This window comes from Halichoerus grypus, chromosome 11 (genome assembly GCF_964656455.1).
Source record: "Halichoerus grypus chromosome 11, mHalGry1.hap1.1, whole genome shotgun sequence".
Lineage (NCBI taxonomy): Eukaryota > Metazoa > Chordata > Mammalia > Carnivora > Phocidae > Halichoerus > Halichoerus grypus.
Genome location: NC_135722.1, coordinates 11814225 through 11837714, shown reverse-complemented (window position 1 = coordinate 11837714; position 23490 = coordinate 11814225). Strand labels below are relative to the sequence as shown.

Sequence of the window (23490 nt, the reverse complement as noted above, 5' to 3'; positions counted from 1 at the left end):
CTAACATCTCATATATATTTGTATGTATTTAATGTACTTCTAAAGCAGCAATCAGAAGATAAGATAATCTCTACAAACCTAATGAGCAGAACACACTAGCTGATAACTAAGGAAACAGCCTTAGAAAGGAGGAGGAATAAATCATAATGCCCAGAAAATATTACCCCTCCCCGGAAAATTTGTCAAGGCTCTACTAATATAATCCATGTCCTAGGAATTCCAGGAGGAGCGATTTGGGGCAACATGGAGCTGATGAAGGAGTGTCACAGAGATCCCAGAAGTGTGGGGGGCTCAATTATGTGGGGGCCACATCGGGAATACCTGGGGCTGCTTCCTACTGATAAATCTAAAGAAGCCCACCAGCAATTTTTGTGCAGGGACCAGGGTGGTCATGTTGACCCACCATGCTGCTTCCCCAGAGCCCAAATAGTGCTGTTCCCTTAGTGATGGTTACATTTACAGTTTCTTATTTCCCTCTGTCCACCCAGGCGCAGGCCCATCTGACATGGGCTTGTGTTCAGGGCTGCTTCACAGGGGCACACAGTACCACTGGTTCCAGTCACAGGGCATGGGGATGTAATGCAGCCTGTAACACATCTTCTGCATGATTTTGTTATTCTTGTCTGTGTGAGAATACAGGGGGAAGCCAAGTTTGTCTAGAGCCTGGGTCTGGGAATAGACGATGTGAGAGATAAGGCCTTGGTCCCGGTACTCAGGCACGGTCCCCGCCATCCGCATCTCTCCTGTCTGGTCCATCAGGTCCCAGGACACAGGGGTCCCCTGGGGCCCCAGCAGGCAGAAGGTGGGGAAGGTCCGGATGCAGCGCTCGATGAATCTCTGGCTCCTCTCATTGCCACCGAAATGCCAGAATTTATTCACCAAGGGAGCGTGGGTAGCGTCCAGGGAGGAGAGTTTAAACATCTCTTGGTTGCTATTGGAGGTCCAGGAGAAAAACAAAGTCCATGAGTATGGAGGTTTGTGTTTGTTCTTACCTCTATTGTCTCGAGAGACAGAGTAGTCCGGGGAAATAGCAGATGCAAAGTCCCTGAGTATCGGTGAGCTTGCGGTGACAGAAGGACAGAAAAAGGCCACTGTTGTTGGAGCAAGCACGCAGGAAGGACAGGATAGATCAAAGAAGTGGGCAGAAGTTTGATAGATTCCAGATGAGAGAGGAAATGGTGGAGTATTTTCAGCAGAGGAGGAACATGGTCTGAATTACATTTTTTTTTTTTTTTTAAATTACTCTGGCCACATTGAAGAATATTGATTGCAGATGGGCCAGAGTGGAAGCAGGGAGCGAAAACGGGAGGCTACATCACAGTGGGAGTTGTGAGTAATGCCGAGTGACTTGTAGCAAACTCACATGGCCTTGGGTTTGCCACCACTGGGTGATAACTTCTTTACGTCCAGCAGGGAAGGAACCAGTTTCTTTACTGCTTTAGCCATCATATAGAGAAAGCACCGTGTTTGCTTGACTTGGACAGATTTAGTGGCTGCAAGATTTTGTATCACCTCATTTAGGCTGGGCTGTGAACCTGGATGGGATTATAAGGAGAGATGGTGGTTTAAGTACATTCTGTGGAGAAGCACTCCACTGGAGTAGGAAGTGTCTGGGATTATAGAGAACCTAGGCTCAATGCTGCTGCAGGATTTGGGCAATTTTCCCCATTTTCTGTACGTGAAAATGGGCCCAGAAATTCATTAAGCCATTAGTGGCAAAGCAAGACTGGAACCAAGTTTTCTGGACTTCATAATCATGTAGTTTTGATAATGAAAGGAGAGGAGTGTTTTAGAAAAATAGTAGTCAATATCCATTGTGCACTTACTGTGTCCTCAGTGCAGTAGATTGTTGCAGGAATGGCCTACAATCGCCCACATGTCCTTGTATCCATTCCCTGGAGTAGTCATCTCCTGCACTGCATCAAACCTTGGCCATATGATTTGCTCTTGCCAGTGGGGAAAAATAAATTTGAGGCGGGGGAAAAACTTAAAAATGCTTGACCACTGGGGCTAGCCCTCTCCTTGTGATCTCGATTACCTTGAAACCAATACCATATGAATAGACCTCGGCCAGCCTGCGGAGGTCACGGGCTCCTAACATGCCATCACCATGGCAGCCAACCCTGACAGCCAGAACCATGATTCCAACACGTGCCTGAGGCTGTGCTGTGGCAGTCGGCCCATAGTCCACCCACCGACTGACTGTAACTGCATGAGTAAACCCAAGTGAGACCAGCCCAAACTGTTGATTCACAGAATTACGCGGTTTGCTACACGGCAAAAGTTAACAGACCCATCCAGGTATTGTAGTAAGAAATTCCTATTCAAGATTTCATTTAATCTTTCCAATGCCCCTGTGTTCTAGAAACTATCACTATCCTCATTTTTGTATATGAAAGTCAGAGTCTCAGAGAGGTTAAGTCATGTGACTAGAATCACATAGCAAGTAACAGGCAGATGCCATTCTAGGGAGTCTGACTCTGAGGGCATGTCCACAACCATGACAGTTGCCCTTCATGATATGGGAGGTGCTTTATGGCACAAGTTGTCATTCTTATTCCAGGAATGGAAGGCCCTAGGGGAAGCTCTGCTTTGGTATCCAGTCATTCAAAGGGATCCTGGATATGTCTGCAAAATATGCCATAAATCCTTGGCTATCAAGAAATTATATTATGGTTCTTTATAAAACCCATTCTTTGCAAGCTTTGAGGGTATTTTTTCCTCCCTTTATGAGTGAGTTAAAAATTTGGCAGCAGGCTGAGGGTCTAGAGCTCAGGGGGTAGGAGATATGACTCATAGGGAAAATTGTTCAGGACAGAGAAGTGAGTCTGCACACATCCCATTTCTCTTACTTTGGATCTGCAAATGCTGTTTCCAGTTGATGACTTCCGGCGAGCCAAGGAATTCCTGACAGTTGTTGAGGTCCTTGGAGTAGATTTGGTAAGTATTGGTGTAGTGATCAAAATCATCTATCATCTCCTATTGTCATTGGGAAAAGGGGAAAAAAACAAATTCTTAATATTTCATGATTGCAGTACTTTTTTCTAAATTCCACTCTACTGTGAGTTTTTAAAATTGAAGTATAGTTGACACACAATGTTACATTAGTTTCAGGTGTACAACACAGTGATCCAACAAATCTATAGTCTATGCTATCCTCACAAGTATAGCTACCGTCTCTCACATACAACGCCATTACACCACCACTGACTGTATTCCCTACGCTGTAGCTTTTATCCCCATGACTTACTCATGCCGTAACAGGAAGCCTGTACAAAAGGGAATCATCAGTTCTCCGTATTTATGGATTTGTTTCTGATTTTTTTTTTAAAGATTTTTATTTATTTTTGACAGAGAGCGTGTATAAGCAGGGAAAGCAGCAGGCAGAGGCAGAGGGAGAAGCAGGCTCCCACTCAGCAAGGAGCCCAACTCAGGGGCTCCATCCCAGGACCCTGGGATCATGACCTGAGCCGAAGACAGATGCTTAACTGACTGAGCCACCCAGGTGCCCCTTGTTTCTGATTTTTGTTTTTTGCTTGTTTGTTTTTTAGATTCCACATATGAGGGAAATCATATGGTATTTGTCTTTCTCTGTCTGACTTATTTCACTTAGCATTATACACTTAAGGTCCATCCATGTTGTCACAAATGGCAAGATATCATTCTTTTTATGGCTGAGTAATAACTCCACAAACACTAAATTTTAATGCATTCTTCTATTGATGGACGCTTGGGTTGCTTCCCTATCTTGGCTATTATAAATAATGCTGCTATAGACATCAGGGTGCATCTATCTTTTCATATTTGTGTTTTCATTTTCTTTGGGTAAATACCCAGTAATGCAATTATTGGATCATATGGTATTTCTATTTTTAGTTTTTTGAGGAACATCCTTACTGTTTTCCACAGTGGCTGTACCAGTTTACATTTCCACCAACAGTGCATGAGGGTCCTTTTTCTCCATATCCACACCAACACTTGTTATTTCTTATCTTTTTGATTGTAGCCTTTCTGACAGCTGTAAGGTGATATCTCATTGTGGTTTTGATTTGTGTTTCCCTGATGATGAGTGATGTTGAGCATTTTTTCATGTGTCTATAGGCCATGTGTATGTCTTCTTTGGAAAAGTATCTAATTCAGGTCCTCTGCCCACTTTTAAATTGGATTATTTGTTTTTTGGTATTGAGTTGTGTAAATTCTTTATGGATTTTGGATATTAAGCCCTTATGGTGAAAAACTGAGAACTTTCCTCTAAAGTCGGGAAGAAGACAAGGATGTCCACTCTTGCCATTTTTTTTTCTAAAGATTTATCTATTTATTTCAGAAAGAGAGAGCACATGAGTGGGAGGGGCAGAAGGAGAGGAAAAGAGAATCTCAAGCAGACTCCACACCGAGCGCTGAGCCAGACGCAGGGCTTGATCCCATGACTATGGGATCACAACCTGAGCCGAAACCAAGAGTCGGACACTTAACCGACTGCACCACCCAGGTGCCCCCCTTTATTCAACATAGTACTAGAAGTCCTAACCACAGCAATCCAACAAGAAAAAGAAATAAAATTCATCCAAATTGTTAAAGAAGTTAAACTGTCACTATTTGCAGAAGACATGATACTATACATAGAAAGCCCTAAGACTCCATTCAAAAATTTTTAAAAGTAATAAATAAATTCAGTATAGTTGCAGGATACAAAATTAATACAAAGAAATTGATTGTTTCTATACACTTATAATGAAGTAATAGAGAAATTAAGAAAACAATTCCATTTACAATTGCATTAGCAAGAATAAAATACATAGGAATAAACTTAACCTATGAACTGAAAGACCTGTACTCTGAAAACTACAAAACACTGATGAAAGAAATTGAAGATGACACAAACAAAGGGAAAGATATTTCATGCTCATGGGGTGGAAGAATTAATATTGTCAAAATGTCCATACTACTCAAAGTACAGATTCAGTGAAAACCCTATCAAAATACCAACAGCATTTTTCACAGACCTAGGACAAATAACATTAAAATTTGTTCTTATGGAACCACCAAGACCCTGGATAGCAAAAGCAATCTTGAGAAAGAAAAATAAAGATGGAGATATCACAATTCCAGATTTCAAGATATATTACAAAGCTGTAGTAATCAAAACAATATGATATTGGCACAAAAATAAATACACAAATCAATGAAACAGAATAGAGAGCCAGAAATAAACTCCTGTTTATATAGTCCATTATTCTATGACAAGAGAACAGGAAAGAATATCCATGGAAAAAAGACTGTCTCTTCAATAAATGGTGTTGGAAAAACTGGACAGCTACATGGAAAAGAATGAAACTGGACCACTTTCTACACCATACATGGAATACATTCAAAATATACTAAGGACCAAAATGTGAGATATACTGTGATATTTTTAAGTACTAAACTGTTGGTATTTTTATTGGTGCATTACAATTATTCCTAAATCATTTAAATAATGAGATCAAGAGGAGAGAGTCAAGTATTCAATTTATGATAGAAAATTGTATAACAATATACTCTCTACCCACATATTGCATTAAAATTTCAAATCAAGCAAAGACAATTTAGAAAGCATTCTTCTATACTTCTGTTATTCTCAGTGGGAAGAAGAGGAAAACAACTGATAAGGAAAAGTGTTGCAAGAATAAATTTTACTACAGTTCAAATACTTGCAGAACACACCATTTATGAATGTGACAGTATTAAATTTGGTTGTAGCTAGTTCTGGATTAAAATTGCCACATATACTTAAGCCAAAGAAGATGAAAATTAGAAATGCTTTCTTAAAACAATGCTAGAGTTAAAGTGTAGTTCCAAAAAGAAAGAAACCACTTATTTAGGAAGATCATCTCAAATTATTAAATAACAGATGAGATTATTATTTTATTTATTTATTTATTTTTTAAAGATTTTATTTATTTATTTATTTGAGAGAGAGAATGAGAGAGAGAGAGAGAGAGAGCACATGAGAGGGGGGAGGGTCAGAGGGAGAAGCAGATTCCCTGCCGAGTGGGGAGCCTGATGCGGGACTCGATCCAGGGACTCCAGGATCATGACCTGAGCCGAAGGCAGTCGCTTAACCAACTGAGCCACCCAGGCGCCCGAGATTATTATTTTTTTTGATTTGCTATTTTTTATTTTTTTAAATTATTCTTAAAAAAATTTTTTTTTTTACTTAAATTCAATTTGGTTAACATGTAGTGTATTTTTAGTTCCAGGGGTAGAATTTAGTGATTCATCAGTTGCATGTAACACCAACTGCTCATTACCTCAAGTGCCCTCCTTAATGCCCATCACCCAGTTACCCCATCCCCCCACTCCCCTCCCCTCCAGCTACAGTCAGTTGGTTCCCTATTGTTAAAGAGTCTCTTGTGGTTTGCCCCCCCTCTGTTTTTATCTTTTTTCCCCCTTCCCTTTCCCTATGTTCCTCTGTTTTATTTTTAAATTACACATATGAATGAAATCATATGGTATTTGTCTTTCTCTAACTGACTTATTATAACTGACTTAGCATAATATCCTCTAGTTCCATCCATGTTATTGCAAATGGCAAGATTTCATTCTTTTTGATGACTGAGTAATATTCCATTGTATATATATAAACCACATCTTCTTTATCAATTCATCTGTCAGTGGACATCTGGGCTCTTTCCATATTTTGGCTACTGTAGACATTGCTGCTATAAACATTGGGGTGCAGGTGCCCCTTCAAATCACTGTTTGTATTCTTTGGATAAATACCTAGTAGTGCAGTTGCTGAGCTGCAGGGTAACTCTATTTTTAACTTTTTTAAAGAACCTCCATACTGTTTTCCAGAGTGGCTACACCAGTTTGCATTCCCACCAACAGTGTAAGAGGGTTCCCCTTTCTCAGCATCCTCACCAACATATGTTGTTTCCTGCATTTTTTTTTTAAAGATTTTATTTATTTATCTGAAGATAGAGACACAGTGAGAGAGGGAAGGAGGCACAGGAAAATATTACCACAGCTCAGTGCAGAATTAGAAAGCTTCTTAAAAAATAATTGGAAAATATGCCCCAAAATACACTGACAAGTCAGCATGGATACCCACTAATACATTTTGGCCTTAAGATCACATTTAACATAAAAGATTAAATAATTTTATTTCAGTTCAGTTTTTATTACTAATACAAATTTCTTTATATATTATTTAATTTAGTGGTTTTCAAATAATTTTATTTCTATGAAAGATATAATATTTGTATTTTTATAAACTTATGATTTTACTGGGTGTTTAAAGATAAGCTTAGGAATTTTTGTCTGGAATGTATTAACTGTTTAGTTTCTCTAGTTTTTAAGTGTTTCCCCAAAATGTGGGCACCTGGGTGGTACAGTTGGTTAAGTGTCCAACTCTTGGTTTTGGCTCAGGTCATGATCTCAGTGTTGTAAGATCTAGCCCTGCATCAGGTTCCACGCTCAGTGCGGAGTCGGCCTTGAGATTCTCTCCCTCTCCCTCTGCTCCTCCCCCGACTTATGCTCTCTCTCTCTTTCTATCTCTAAAATAAAAATAAACAAATCTTTAAATGTCTCCCCCAAATGCATATGGAAATTATAGTTTTATAAATTTACTTTTTATAATCATTCTAATTCATCATTCTCTCACACCTTCCTATCTTGGCCCTTGGCATTTTCTCTGGTTAGAATGGCCTCTTTTTCTTGTCAGCCTAACACTATCTACAAAATATGTACAAAATCCAGTGCACATGAAACCTCTTATCAGGAAGTGTCTCTGACCTTATCCTGTAACCTCCATCTCCAACCTTCATAGTTGAATCAGCTTTCACCTGGGTTATTTCTGTGTTGTACATCTTCTGTTCTTGCATACTTCACACGGTGTTGTTTTATTTGCTTATTGATTTTTTCTTCTAGGCTGTGAGTTCCTTGAAGACAGAGACTTGCCCACCATCACACAATTCATTTCTGTATCCCCTGGGGCTGCCACACTACCAGCTCCTTGGCAGGCACACAGCAAAAATTAACACAGAGGCATATTCATTTCACATTCGGCACCTTACCTCCTCCTGAGGGCAGATAACCACTGTTGTAAAATCAGGCCACTTGTCCACCAGGGCCTTCAGCTTGAATGGATTTCCCTGGTTCATGTGGAAAACAGTCCCGTAAACCTACAGCATCCCAAGTAAGGGAGAGAGGGTTGGCTTGTTAGGAAGGGACGGTAAAGTGCCTTCTTTGATCCAGACAAGGATTATTTCTATGAAATCATGGAATTTCATGTTAGAATAAAGCCAAATAGGGCATCTAGGTCAAACAATCTCCATGTACTACATTTTTTTTAATCCTCTAATAAGGAGAGCTTATTCTCCCCATCCAATATAAATCACACATGCATACAGTAAAATGTTTGGACAGATAAAATTTGATGATTTTAAGAATACCACTCTTCATTTTAGGATTTAAAATGATCTCTTCCAAGACTTTCTTCTATTCATACACATAGAAATACACAATTTTGCAAACATAAAATGATCTGCTATATCGTGTTTTTCCCCACTGAATGCATTGTGTGCATATTTCTGTGTTTGTAAACAGAAAATTTTTCAATTATTTTATAATGGCTGCATAGGATTCTATCATATGGCTGTATCACAGTTCAATTTATTTGCATATTGGTGGTAATTTTAGCAATTTCCAACTTTTCACTTTGACAAATAATTCTTCACAGAACGTGCTTGCACAGAAATCTTTGTGCGGACACCTATTTTCTTAGAATATCCAGAAGAGTAGTTGCTGGCTCAAAGATTTTGCACATGTTTAAAACTCCTTAACATAAATGACCACATTATTCTCTGGAAAGATTAAATGAACCTCCTCCAACAAGCAGAGGCTACAGCAAAGTGCTCAAGAGAATAGGCTGTGAGGTCCCATGGCTTGGGGTCCAGTCTTGGATCCCCACCCTCATCCTGTTGTATGAGCTGTTGAGAGAGTAGGAGGAGGAGAGAATGAATGAGACCTAGCCTGTGGACACTGTGTTTTTGTGGTTTGGGGATTGGGGAATGCAGCCGTGGATACCAGCATGGACCTCATGGCACCTGTAAACATGAAGCCTCTGCAGATAGCAGCATGGAAATATGCCAATGCCCGAGGTCAAAAAGATGGTGTATACTTTAATAATTTCCACCATGGATAGATGATGACCAAGGACCATACCAGTATCATTCCCCCCTGCTCTCCACCCCACATAAACTATTGATGTTAGACCAGGGAGAAAGAGAAGGGAAAAAAACTCAGTTGAGGGGTGCTTGGGTGGCTCAGTCGGTTAAGCATGCGACTCTTGGTTTTGGCTCAGGTCATGATCTTAGGGTCATGGGATCAAGCCCTGCATCAGGCTCTGCACTTAGTGGGGAGTCTTCTTCTCTGTCTCTCTCTCTCCCTCTCCCTCTCCCTCTGTTCCTGCCCCTGCTTGAGCATGCTCTGTCTCTCTCTAAAATAAATAAATAAATCTTTTTAAAAAATCTCAGTTGACTGAGTTTATCTAAATTTATTTTGCTTTTAACCATAAGTGGAGTCTTGATATAGAAATTCAGTATAGTTTGGCAAAATATAGATGTTATCTTTTTACACATTTGCATTTGGGGCCTGTAAAGTTGATTTGCACTACAGTATTATCCATTATGGGATCTGAAAACATGTAGAACCCTTACTCTTTGTTATTCCCATGGCCTAATTAATTAAAATTTTTTTTTTCTTGGGGCGCCTGGGTGGCTCAGTCGTTGGGCATCTGCCTTCGGCTCGGGTCATGATCCCAGGGTCCTGGGATCGAGCCCCGCATCGGGCTCCCTGCTTGGCCAGGAGCCTGCTTCTCCCTCTCCCACTCCCCCTGCTTGTGTTCCCTCTCTAGCTGTCTCTCTCTCTCTCTCTGTCAAATAAATAAATACAATCTTTAAAAAAAAAAAAAGTTTTTTTTTCTTTTTTCCTGCTGAACTCAGAACATACCCGGCAGCTACTCTAAGTTGACTCAACTGGAGTTGACACAAGCACTACAATATATTTAATATCTAACACTTAGAGGAATGGCTGGACTTCTTCTCAACTGAGACTCAAATAAGTTTTGAGTTTTAGGTTATACATCCATTAAAAGTACCTGGCATACAAATATTCTAGATTTCAGTTAGGGGGAAATGTATATCTTTAATATGCAACCAAAGGAGAATGCTAATCCTTCATGAAAACTGAGGCAGTAAGAGGGCCACCTTATCCTACCACAGAGATATTCCAAGAAAGGACACTTGGGATGCACCAAGAGTTTTCTCAAAATAATTGGGGTCCATTTAACAGGAGAGGTAAAGGGAAATTTAAATGACAAAATTCTACACTAAAGCACAAAGAAAAACTTGTGACCTGAAGAATTTATAAAATAGCTACTCACCATAAAAATATCTTAGGCAACTGTTGGTAGAGTGTCTGACAAATGCAACCTCCTCCCCCAAAATTGACTGTCTCTCTGCAAGGTTGCCCGAATCTTAAGGATTACCAAGGGAAAGGAGTCAAATATTAGGTAAAGAGATTAATGATAGTGAGAAACTACGAAAGTGGGTGACTTTAGTTTTGGATCACAGTTAGTCCTTGAACAACATGGGGGTTAGGGACACTGATTCCCCGCATGGTGGAAAACTGTGTATAACTTTTAATTCCCCCCAAACTTAACTATGAGTAACCTACAATTGACCAGAAGCCCTACCAATGATATGAATAGTCGATTAAGAGTCGATTAAGATGCACTTTGTATGTTATATATTGTATTGTTACAATAAAGTAAGTTAGAAGAAAATGTTATTAATAAAATTACAAGGAAGAGAAAATACATTTACAGTAGTGTACTGTATTTATTGAAAAAAATCCACATAGAAGTGAACTCATATAGTTCAAACCCATGTTCTTCAAGGGTCAGCTGTGGCTCAAAGTCATTTTTTTCGTAGTAATTAAAGAATAGTGAAACTTGTTTCATGAGTCTGTTTCTAATAATTAAAAATTAAGCCATGTGATCTCCAAATAAAGTAATGCTAATATTTTTCTCCTTTATACTGAAAGAAGGGAGTAACAGACCTGTGAGGGAGTGAGGGAGGCAAATGCATTTATCTTATCTAAAATGTATGCATCTTATAGGGATGTCTTATAACAGTAAAAATCTAATTTCTATGTCTACAGAAATTTCTTTTTCAGGGAAAAACAATTGTCCTCTAAACACACATACACAATACACAAAAATACACGGTTGTATTTTGGTTCCACTGGAGTGCACCCTATCCCTTTGGTGCTAAAGAAAAACACAAGCTGGGGCACCTGGGTGGCTCAGTCGTTAAGTGTCTGCCTTTGGCTCAGGTCATGATCCCAGGGTCCTGGGATCGAGCCCCAAGTCGGGCTCCCTGCTCGGTGGGAAGCCTGCTTCTCCCTCTCAAACTCCCCCTGCTTGTGTTCCTGCTCTTGCTATCTCTCTCTCTGTCAAATAAATAAATAAAATCTTTAAATGAAGGGGGGGAAATCAGAGGGAGAGACGAACAAACTGAGGGTTCTAGAGGGGAGGGGGGAGGGGGGATGGGTTAGCCTGGTGATGGGTATTAAGGAGGGCACGTACTGCATGGAGCACTGGGTGTTATACATAAACAATGAATCATGGAACACTACATCAAAAACTAATGATGTAATGTATGGTGACTAACATAACAAAATAAAATTAAAAAAGAAAAAAAAAGATTAGTAGAAAAAAAAATCTTAAAAAAAAAAAAGAGTCCAGAGCATCAACCGAGCATGTCATTAGAGTTGCTCTTGCACAGTTCTGGATGTAGGTATTTATGTGTACATCTTACTTAATCCTGAGATTTTTGATCAGTTGTACTAGGTTAAGGGAGATACTGGGAGTCAGTCACAAAATAGCCTGATGTGCAGTCAGTTCAGTGAAACTGAGAAATTTAATTCAAAATAGGAACTGACTTCTTATGAATTTTAGAGAGGACATGATGGTTAACCTCTCACCTGGGAAGTGTTCTTCTCAGGAGAATAATTTAAACATTAATATGTAGTCTCAGTGAACTTTGGAAGAGAACTCTGGACAAAATTCCAATCTTATTACAGAATGGTTTTTTTGGAAAGGAGTAAGGGAGCACTTTTTTTTTAAAATCTGTTTATCTGAGAGAGCGACAGAGAGAGTGAGAGAGAACATGAGCAGGGGGAGGGGCAGAGAGAGAAGCATACTCCCCGCTGAGCAGGGAGCCTGACATGGGCCTGATCCCAGGACCCTGGGATCATGACCTGAGCCGAAGGCAGACGCTTAACCGACTGGGCCACCCAGGCGCCCTGGGGAACACTTTTGTAATTACAGAGCACAAAGCAAAAGGCAGTTAGGTTCCAAGCATACCTATGTTCATAACATAGCACTGAACTTACTATTTATGTGATATTAGGTAAATCACCTGAGCTCCATCTTCTCATCATTGACACAGACATGATAGCAAATATCTTGTCGAGAGGTAATGCAAACTCAGTGAGAGAAAACACCACTAGCAACTGTCACAGACCAGATGCTCTTTTCTTGTTTCACAGGAAGTTTCTATTCCTTACCTCCCCCCCCCCCCAATTTTCCACTATCACCTTTAAAGATTCAGGAAGGCTCTTCCTCAGGGCTTTCTCCAGTGTCTGCAGCATCTGGGCACCTTGCAATGGGAACATTGTGGAAGATACTTTAACCTAGAGGGAGAACCAAGAAACAGCAGGAATGAGAAGAAGCTGGAGGCAATTCAGAAAGATGAGTAGTAAGTTCTCTTCCAATGGCCAGGTCCCCCCTTCAGTGTCTCTTCATCCGTGGGACCTTCACTAAAATCTTCACCAACTCCAAGGAAGAATCAGACTGGTAGAAAGCACAGGACACGCTTTCTACATTTTTTAGTTCGCTTGCTTACACTCCAGTGTATTCCAGCTATCAGTTTCACTTTAGATTAACAAGCACATTTTTAAGTATAAATAATATCTTTTGAAATTCATTTGCCATTAGTGATTCTCCTGACTCCACCAGGAAAAAGCTGTGTAACACTGGCGAAGTTACTTACTCTTTCTGGGCATTGGTTTCCTCTGTTAACCTAAAAAATAGAACTCATTTATTTTACTATCAAAAATGGCTTACTTGGGAATAGCAAGGAATTGCAATCCAGGATAAGGAAACTATAGAAAATTGTAGGCAAGTCTGGAGAACAAAGGAGAGGAACACTCTTTTATAGAAGGAACAGAGAAGTTGGGAAGGCTGTTCTAAACAAAAAGCCCATTGGCGGAAAGGAAGGGTTCCAAGTCTGGAGGCTTTTTATTGGCTGAGTTGTGACCATTGCTCATTGTCTGGCTGTTGCCAAGGGAGAAGGAAACCTTTCTTCCTGCTGCCTGTCCAGGTAGGAGCTAGAGTTAAGATGGACTTAGAAGGTGCTTACTTTTTTTTTTAATTTAATTTAATTTTATTATATGATGTTAGTCACCATATAATACATCATTAGTTTTTGATGTAGTGTTCCACCATACATTGTTTTCATATAACACCCAGTGCTCCATGCAGTACGTGCCCTCCTTAATACCCATCACCGGGCTAACCCATCCCCCTATCCCCCTCCCCTCTAAAACCCTCAGTTTGTTTCTCAGAGTCCATCATCTCTCATGGTTCATCTCTCCCTCCGATTTCCCCCCCTTCATTTTTCCCTTCCTTCTCCTAATGTCCTCCATGCTATTCCTTATATTCCACAAATAAGTGACACCATATGATAATTGACTTTCTCTGCTTGACTTATTTCACTTAGCATAATCTCCTCCAGTCCCATCCATGTTGATGTAAAAGTTGGGTATTCATCCTTTCTAATGGCTGAGTAATATTCCATTGTATATATATGGACCACATCTTCTTTATCCATTCATCTGTTGAAGGGCATCTTGGCTCTTGCCACAGTTTGGTTATTGCAGGCATTGCTGCTATGAACATTGGGGTGCATATGGCCCGTCTTTTCACTACATCTGTGTCTTTGTGGTAAGTACCCAGTAGTGCAATTGCTGGGTCATAGGGTAGATCTATTTATAATTTTTTGAGGAACCTCCACACTGTTTTCCAAAGTGGCTGTACCACCTTGCATTCCCACCAACAATGTAAGAGGGCTCCCCTTTCTCCACAACCTCTCCAACATTTGTTGTTTCTTGTCTTGTAAATTTTTGCCCTTCTCACAGGTGTAAGGTGGTATCTCAGTGTGGTTTTGATTTGAATTTCCCTGATGGCTAATGGTGATGAACATTGTTTCCTGTGTCTGTTAGCCATTTGTATATCTTCTTTGGAGAAGTGTCTGTTCATGTCTTCTGCCCATTTTTTTACTTGATTATTTGTTTTTTGGGTGTTGAGTTTGAGAAGTTCTTTATAGATCTTGGATATCAGCCCTTTGTCTGTAGTGTCATTTGCAAATATCTTCTCCCATTCTGTGGGTTGCCTCTTTGTTTTGTTGACTGTTTCTTTTGCTGTGCAGAAGTTGTTTATCTTGATGAAGTCCCAAAAGTTCAGTTTTGCTTTTGTTTCATCAGCTTTTGGAGATGTATCTTGAAAGAAGTTGCTGTGGCCGATGTCAAAGAGGTTACTACCTATGTTCTCCTCTAGGATTTTTTTTTTTTTTTAAGATTTCATTTATTTATTTGACAGAGACACAGGGAGAGAGGGAACACAAGCAGGGAGAGTTGGAGAGGGAGAAGCAGGCTTCCCGCCAAGCAGGAAGCCTGATGTGGGGCTCGATCCCAGGATCCTGGGATCATGACCTGAGCCGAAGGCAGACGCTTAACGACTGAGCCACCCAGGCGTCCCTTCCCCTAGGATTTTGATGGATTCCTGTCTCACATTGAGGTCTTTCATCCATTTTGAGTTTATCTTTGTGTATAGTGTTAGAGAATGGTCGAGTTTCATTCTGCATGTGGCTGTCCAATTTTCCCAGCACCATTTATTGAAGAGACTGTCTTTTTTCCATTGCGTATTTTTTCCTGCTTTGTTGAAGATTATTTGACCATAGAGTTGAAGATCCATATCTGGGCTCTCTATTCTGTTCCATGGGTCTATATGTCTGTTTTTGTGCCGGTACCATGCTGTCTTGGCGATCACTGCTTTGTAATATAGCTGGAAATCAGGCAATGTGATGCCCCCAGCTTTTTTTTCTTTTTCAACATTTCCTTGGCAATTCGGGGTCTTTTCTGATTCCTTACAAATTTTAGGATTCTTTGTTCTAGCACTTTGAAAAATGTCATTGGAATTTTGATCGGAATGCCGTTGAAGATACAGATTGCTCTGGGTCGCATAAAGATGGATACATTCCTGGAAACATATAAGCTGCCAAGACTGAAACAGGAAGAAATTGACAACCTGAATAGGCCAATAACCAGTAATGAGATTGAAGCAGTGAGCAAAAACCTCCCAAAAAACAAGAGTCCAGGGCCTGATGGATTCCCTGAGGAATTCTACCAACCATTCAAAGAAGAAATAATACCTATTCTCCTGAAGCTGTTTCAAAAAGTAGAAACAGAAGGAAAGATTCCAGACTCATTCTATGAGGCCAGCATTACCTTAATCCCCAAACCAGGCAAAGACCCCATCAAAAAGGAGAATTTCAGACCGATATCCCTGATGAATATGGATTCCAAAATTCTCAACAAAATCCTAGCTAATAGGATCCAACAATACATTAAAAGGATCAACTACCATGACCAAGTGGGATTTATCCCCAGGATGCAAGGGTGGTTCAACATTTGCAAATCAATCACTGTGATAGAACACATTAATAAGAGGAGAGAGAAGAACCATATCATCCTCTCAATTGATGCAGAAAAAGCATTTGACAAAATACAACATCCTTTCCTGATTAAAACTCTTCAGAGTATAGGGATAGAAGGAACATTCCTCAAGTTCATAAAATCCATCTATGAAAAACCCACAGCAAATATCCTCAATGGGGAAAAGCTGAAAGCCTTTCCCTTAAGATCAGGAACACGTCAAGGATGCCCACTCTCGCCACTATTGTTCAACATAGTACTAGAAGTCCTAGCAACAGCAATCAGAGAACAAAAAGAAATAAAAGGTATTCAGATTAGCAAAAAAGAAGTCAGACTCTCTCTCTTTGCAGATGACATGATACTTTATGTGGAAAACCCAAAAGACTCCACCCCCAAATTACTAGAACTCATACAGCAATTCAGTAATGTGGCGGGATACAGAATCAATGCACAGAAATCAGTTGCTTTCTTATACACTAACAACACAACTGTAGAAAGAGAAATTAGAGAAATGATTCCATTTACAATAGCACCAAAAACCATAAGATACCTCGGAATAAACCTAACCAAAGAAGTAAAGCATCTATACTCTAGGAACTATAGAACACTCACAAAAGAAATTGAAGAAGACACAAAAAGATGGAAAAACATTCCATGCTCATGGATCGGAAGAATAAACATTGTTAAAATGTCTATGCTGCCCAGAGCAATCTGTACCTTCAATGCCATTCCGAGGTATCTTCTGGGTTTTGGTGCTATTGTAAATGGAATCAATTCTCTAATTTCTCTTTCTGTGCATTGATTTTCTATCCTGGATAGATGGATTTTATGAACTTGAGGAATGTTCCCTCTATCCCTATACTCTGAAGAGTTTTCATCAATTGAGAGGACCATATGGTTCTTCTCTCTCCTCTTATTAATGTGTTCTATCACATTGATTGATTTGCGAATGTTGAACCACCCTTGCATCCTGGGGATAAATCCCACTTGGTCCTGGTTGATGATCCTTTTAATGTATTGTTGGATCCTATTAGCTAGGATTTTGTTGAGAATTTTGGAATCCATATTCATCAGGGATATCGGTCTGAAATTCTCCTTTTTTGATGGGGTCTTTGCCTGGTTTGGGGATTAAGGTAATGCTGGCCTCATAGAATGAGTCTGGAATCTTTCCTTCTGTTTCTACTTTTTGAAACAGCTTCAGGAGAATAGGTATTATTTCTTCTTTGAATGTTTGGTAGAATTCCTCAGGGAATCCATCAGGCCCCGGACTCTTGTTTTTTGGGAGGTTTTTGATCACTGCTTCAATCTCATCACTGGTTATTGGCCTATTCAGGTTGTCAATTTCTTCCTGTTTCAGTCCTGGCAACTTATAGGTTTCCAGGAAGGCGTCCATTTCATCCAGATTGCTCAGTTTATTGGCATATAGTTGTTGATAATAATTTCTAATAATTGTTTCTATTTCCTTGGTGTTAGTTGTGATCTCTCCCCTTTCATTCATAATTTTATTAATTTGGGTCCTTTCTCTTTTCTTTTGGATAAGTCTGGCCAGTGGTTTATCAATCTTATTAATTCTTTCAGAGAACCAGCTTCTAGTTTCGTTGATCTGATTTATTGTGTTTCTGGTTTCTAATTCATTTATCTCTGCAATAATCTTAATTATTTCTCTTCTAATGCATGACTTAGGCATCGTTTGTTGCTTTTTCTCTAGTTCTTTAAGGTGTAGAGTTAGTTGGTGAATTCGGGATTTTTCTATTTTTTTGAGTGAGGCTTGGATGGCTATGTATTTCCCCCTTAGGACCGCCTTTGCAGTATCCCATAGGTTTTGGACCGATGTGTTTTCATTTTCATTGATTTCCATGAATTGTTTAAGTTCTTCTTTGATTTCCTGGTTGACCCAAACATTCTTGAGCAGAGTGGTCTTTAGCTTTCAAGTGTTTGAATTTCTTCCAAATTTTTCTTGTGATCGAGTTCCAGTTTTAAAGTATTATGGTCTGAGAATATGCAGGGAATAATCTCAATCTTTTGGTATCAGTTGAGACCTGATTTGTGACCCAGTATGTGGTTTATTCTGGAGAAAGTTCCATGTGTGCTCTAGAAGAATGAGTATTCTGTTGTTTTAGGGTGGGAGGTTCTGTATATATCTATGAGGTCCATCTGCTCCAGTGTGTCATTCAAAGCTCTTGTTTCTTTGTTGATTTTCTGCTTAGATGATCTGTCTATTGCTGAGAGAGGAGTATTGAGGTCTCCTACAATTAACGTATTGTTATCAATATGACTTTTTATTTTAGTTAACAGTTGGCTTATGTAGATGCTGCTCCCATGTTGGGGGCATAGATATTTACAATTGTTAGATCTTCTTGTTGGATAGACCTTTAAGAATGATATGGTGTCCTTCTCTGTCTCTAACTACAGTCTTTAGTTTAAAATCTAATTTGTCTGATATAAGAATTGCTACCCCAGCTTTCTTTTGCAGTCCGCTGTCATGGAAGATGGATCTCCATCCCTTCATTTTCAGTCTGGATGTATCTAGGTTCAAAATGAGTCTCTTGTAGACAGCATATGGATGGGTCCTGTCTTTTTATCCAATCTGCAACCCTGTGCCGTTTTATGGGAGCATTTAGGCCATTCACATTGAGAGTGATTATTGAAAGATATGAATTAATTGTCATCATGTTGCCTGTGAAGACCTTGTTTTTATAGATTGTCCCTGTAAATTTCTGTTGTATATCACTCTTGGGGTCTTTCTCCTTTTATAGAACCCCCTTAATATTTCTTGCAGGGCCAGCTTAGTGGTCACATATTCTTTCAGTTTCTGCCAATCTTGGAAGCTCTGCATCTCTCCATCCATTCTAAATGAGAGCCTTGTCAGATAAAGTATTCTTGGCTGCATGTTCTTCTCATTTAGTACCCTGAATATGTCTTGCCAGGCCTTTCTGGCTTACCAGGTCTCTGTGGATAGGTCTGACATTATTCTGATGTTCCTCCCTCTGTACATAAGGAATCTCTTCCCCCTAACTGCCCTTAGGATGGTTTCCTTGGTTCTAAGATTTGCGAGTTTTACTGTTACATGCTGGGGTGTTGGCCTGTTTTCCTTGATCTTGGGAGGGGTCCTCTCTGCCTCTAGGACACAAATGTTTGTTTCATTCCCCAGATTAAGGAAGTTCTCAGATACGATTTCCTCAAATATATCTTCTAGTCCTCTGTCTCTCTCCACCCCCTCCGGGATTCCAATAATTCTGACATTGGAACGCTTCATGGTGTCACTTATTTCTCTGATTCTATTTTCATGGATTCTGTGTTGTTTTTCCCTGGCCTCCTCTTTTCCCTTTTTATCTATTAAATTGTCTTCCAGGTCACCAATTCTTTCTTCTGTCTCACTTACCTTAGCTGTTAGATTATCTAGATTAGATTGGATCTCATTGATAGCATTTTTAAGTTCTGCCAATTCAGCTTTCATTTCTGCCCTTAGAGACTCTATGTTGCCATTAATTGATTTCTCCATTCTAGCTATTTTCTTCACAATTGCCAGCCTGAATTCCATCTCCAACATCTTGGTTATATCTGCATCCATTTATAAATCTGTGGCATAAGTCATAATCTCTGAGTCTTTCCTATTTTGTGGGTTCTTCCTCCTAGTCATTCTGTTGATTGGTGGTTGAGGGAATGTACAGAGTCCAAATTATTGACCACAACCCAAGCAACATGCACTTGTTTTCTAGGGACCTTAGGGTCGCTGGCCTCTTGTTTTCCCAGCCTGTCTTTTGGGGGAGTGGTCTATTGCGCTGTTACTCAGGCAGCCCTGTTTGGGCAGAGTTGCGCTGCCCCCCTGTGGCGGGGGATGGGCTCACTATGAACTGCTTTTTGGGGCTTTTGTTCTCTGGTGGCTTTCCCTGGCAGCTTTTTGTGTCTCTTCCAAGAGTCAGAGCAGAAGAGACAGTTTACAACCCTCTGCCTCAGAGCAGAGAGATCGCAGTCTGTTCTTCAGTGAGCTCTCCAGGCCACAGTCTCTCTGTTTCTGTCTGTGCTGCTATAAACTGCAGTCCTGGGTTGTGCGCCCCTCTACAGTGTTCCCAGCCCTGCCTCCAGGTCGGCGCACATCTCTGCCCTTTGTGCTTCTAAAACCGCCAGCCGCCCCCAGTTCGCATGCATGGCCCCACTGCTCCAGTTTCTGTCTAAAGTCCTTTCCCTGCTGCTACCGGTCTGCAAGTCTGTGCCCTGTCCCCAGAGCAGGAGGCTGTCACTCACTGGCGGTGTAGGATCCCCACAGCCAGGCTCCCTCCCGCTGCTGTTTATCCTCCAATATCTGCCACGGCTCCCCGCTTCATACCTCGAAACCAACCGCCTGCGATCTTCTGTTTGTAGAGATCCAGCTCTATCTTCTTACATCTCAGGCTGATTTCTTGGGTTCTCAGAGTGGTCTGGTAGATATCCAGCTCAATTCCGGGGAGCAGTTGATATAGGGTCCCCTACTCATCCGCCATCTTTTCCCCTCCGCACGTGATGCTGTTTGACAGCATTTTACCCACAGTAGAACTTTTTTTGAAAATGGGAGTCAATCCTCAGAAATCCCGCCTCTGTTCCATCAGTGAAACTTATGTAATATTCTTAAAATCGGGCAAGGAGCCTGATGCAGGACTCCATCCCAGGACCCGGGGATCATGACTGAGATGAAGGCAGACGCTTAACTGACTGAGCCATCCCGGCATCCCAAAGATTTTATTTATTTATTTGTCAGAGAGAGAGAGCATGAGGATGTTAGAGCACAAGCAGGGGGAGCAGCAGGCAGAGGGAGAAGCAAGTTCCCTGCTGAGCAAGGAGCCTGATATGGGGCTTGGTCCCAGGATCCTGGGATCGTGACCTGAGCTGAAGGCAGATGCTTAACTGACTGAGCCACCCAGACGTCCTGATTTACCATAATTCTTAAGGGCCCTAGGATTTTCAGAATGTAAATGAACACTGGCTTTAACTTAAAGTCACCAGCTACATTAGTCCCTAACAGGAGAGTCAGCCTGTCCTTTGAAGCTTTGAAGCCAGGCATTGACTTCTCTCTAGCCATGAAATTCCTAGACAGCATCTTCTTTCAATAGAAGGCTGTTTCATCTACATTGAAAATCTGTTGTTTAGTGAGGCCACCGTCATTAACATCATAGCTAGATCTTGTGGATAACTTGCTGCAGATTCTCTCTCAGCACTTGCTGCTTCACCCTGCACTTTGATGTTATGGAGACATCTTCTTTTCTCAAACCTCATTAACCAACTTCTGCTAGCTTCAGACTTTTCTTCTGAAGCTTCTTCACCTCTATCAGCCTTCATAGAATTGAAGAGAGGCCTTGCTCTGGATTAGGCTTTGGTTTAAGGGAATGTTGTGGCTGGTTTAATCTTCTATCTGGACAACTAAAATTTTCTATATCAGCAATGAGGTTGTTTTGCTTTCTTCTTCTTATTATTATTGTTGTGTCTCAGGGAATAGAGAGGCCCAAGGAGAAGGAGAGAGACATCAGAAGGGCAGTCAGAACACACAGCATTTAGTGATGAAGTTCATCATCTTATATGTGCACAGTTCGTGGCATCCCCCCAAAATTACAAATGTAACACCAAAGATCACTGATCACAGAGCACTGTAACAAATATAACAATAATGAAAAAGTTTGAAATACTGTAAGAATTACCAAAATGTGACACAGAGACACAAAGGAAACAAATGCTGTTGGAAAATGGTGCCCATAGACTTGCTTGATGTGGGTCACCTCAAACCTTCAATTTGAAAAAACACAATATCTGCAAAGCACAACATAGTGAAGCTCAGTCAGACAAGGCACGCTTGTATTCATCTACTTCTTTCTTTTCTGACTTTAAGTATAGCAACCTTCTTAAGAGTCACATGCAGGGAAAAAAAACTACCTCCCTTGTAATATAACCAGAAGGATTAAATATGATATGTGCAGTCCCCACACATTAAGGGTTCCATTTACCCCCTGCTTCCAGAAAGTGTCCAATCTCTCCTCATTCATTTATTAGTTCAGATCAGAGACCTGCAAGAATTTTTCATATTACATAACAAGTTACCCTTCACAAACTAAGTGCCAGATACATGTTTCTTAAGTTATTCCTTTTCCTTAAGTATATTTGCCCTCATAGTCTGATCACATTTTGATTTGTCTCACTTAAGTGGAGATGAGGTCATAAAGCAATGGTTATCTTTTTTTTTTTTTTAAAGATTTTATTTATTTATTTGACAGAGAGACAGAGAGAGAGTACAAGTAGGCAGAGAGGCAGGCAGAGGGAGAGGGAGAAGCAGGCTCTCCGCTGAGCAGGGAGCCCGATGCGGGGCTCGATCCCAGGACCCGGGGATCATGACCTGAGCCGAAGGCAGCCGCTTAACTGACTGAGCCACCCAGGCGCCCCCCCCCCTTTTTTTTTTAAAGTATGAGTCCCCACCTGGAAAATTGTCTCCACAGCAATCCTTGCAGGTGTTCCCAGGAACAAATGAAGAAGAGCAGACTCCTAGAGGATGAAATTTCCCTCTGATGCTGTCAGTTCGGCAGGGTTTTGCAGACTGCGTTTAGGTTTGTCTCCTTCAGAAATTACTGAGCAGAGGCCATATAGTGGACCTTGCATGTAAGCAAAAAAATCTGAGTGTCAGCTCTTGTGAAATGCAGCCCTTCTTCTCTGGAACTCCTGTTGAGGGAGCTAGCTCTGCTAGGGTGAGAGGCTGCTAGGGTGAGAGGCTGACCATGTGCCACGTGAATTTCTTTTTCCAAAACACCAGGTTGCTCTTTGCCCCAACAAGCCCTGCCATAATTCTGCAATCCTAAAGCTGTGTGATACCAAAAGACCAGGTACCAGGAGGGGCATGTTGCGTTCCCATTCTCAAGTACCTGCAATGAGGGCAAGGTGATAGGAAAGATAGGGATGAGGTCTGATTTGCAGAATCTGGTGTCTTTTCTTACACATACACAGAAAAGAAAATATTTGCATGGAGTGACTAGAGTTGTTACGATCCTCCTTTTTAAGGATAAGCTGTGCCCTCTCCCTTGCCCATTTTGAAGGTGTGGTTAAACATCCCAGTGACTCAATGTGGGCACTTCTTAGTCTCACTATTATGGAGGAGGACACTGAGGCTCAGTGTGGCTGAATTAGATAGAATTTAAACCCAGAGCCTTTTCACTCTGAAGTGCCCACTACCCCAACATTATCACAGTCTTAGCACTTGCTTTCCCATTCTCAGGAAAGAAAGGACGGTTCATAGAAAAGATACTTTGAGTCTCAGCTCCTCTGTGTAAAACAACGAAGAAGGGAAGCTTGACACTCTCTGGGTCCTTGTCCTCATCACGTTCATCCTTATTCACTGGGTTAGTGGTTGGTTTCATTATAATGGGAAGAAGAGTCATTCCCATCAGAGGAGCAGGGACAGAAGTGACTAGTGTTGAGAGAGAAAGTTGAAAAAGCTTGTGTGCTCCTTCAGTCCATGGACCAGCAGAGCACAGGTCTGCACATATTTCTCTCTGTCCTTTCTAGGAGTCTTGATTCCTAGAATACTAATTCTTAATTTTATCTCCTAAGGTTGAAATCATTATAATCATTCCTTACTCTTTCTCCAAGGCCAAAGGCCACTGAAACTGCTCTGTCCCTGTCAGCAGAGTGGGCGCCTTGGTCCCTGTAGAGTCC

The 23490-nt window shown here is 40.8% G+C and overlaps 1 protein-coding gene across 1 annotated transcript; it reads right to left on the bottom strand.

Annotated features, from left to right (window-relative positions):
* Window positions 1-249: 249 nt before the first annotated feature.
* LOC118547218 (glycine N-acyltransferase-like) lies at window positions 250-22505 on the bottom strand. The gene is made up of 6 exons (XM_036110568.2): window positions 22261-22505; window positions 12646-12741; window positions 8058-8165; window positions 2853-2979; window positions 1364-1535; window positions 250-931 (listed from the first exon to the last, which is right to left on the bottom strand). Exons 2-6 carry the CDS (start codon window positions 12721-12723, stop codon window positions 529-531), a joined length of 888 nt encoding a protein of 295 aa, XP_035966461.1. The 5' UTR covers window positions 12724-12741; window positions 22261-22505; the 3' UTR covers window positions 250-528.
* Window positions 22506-23490: the final 985 nt, after the last annotated feature.

Bases quoted from the DNA above. Each gene is read 5' to 3' on its own strand.
- LOC118547218 (XM_036110568.2), bottom strand. From the start codon at position 12,723: ATGTTCCCATTGCAAGGTGCCCAGATGCTGCAGACACTGGAGAAAGCC. The intron at 2,980-8,057 runs GTAAGGTGCCGA...CAATGACAATAG, and splicing joins TTATCTGCCCTCAGGAGGAG to GAGATGATAGATGATTTTGA. The intron at 1,536-2,852 runs GTAAGAGAAATG...AATCCCATCCAG, and splicing joins ACAGCATTTGCAGATCCAAA to GTTCACAGCCCAGCCTAAAT.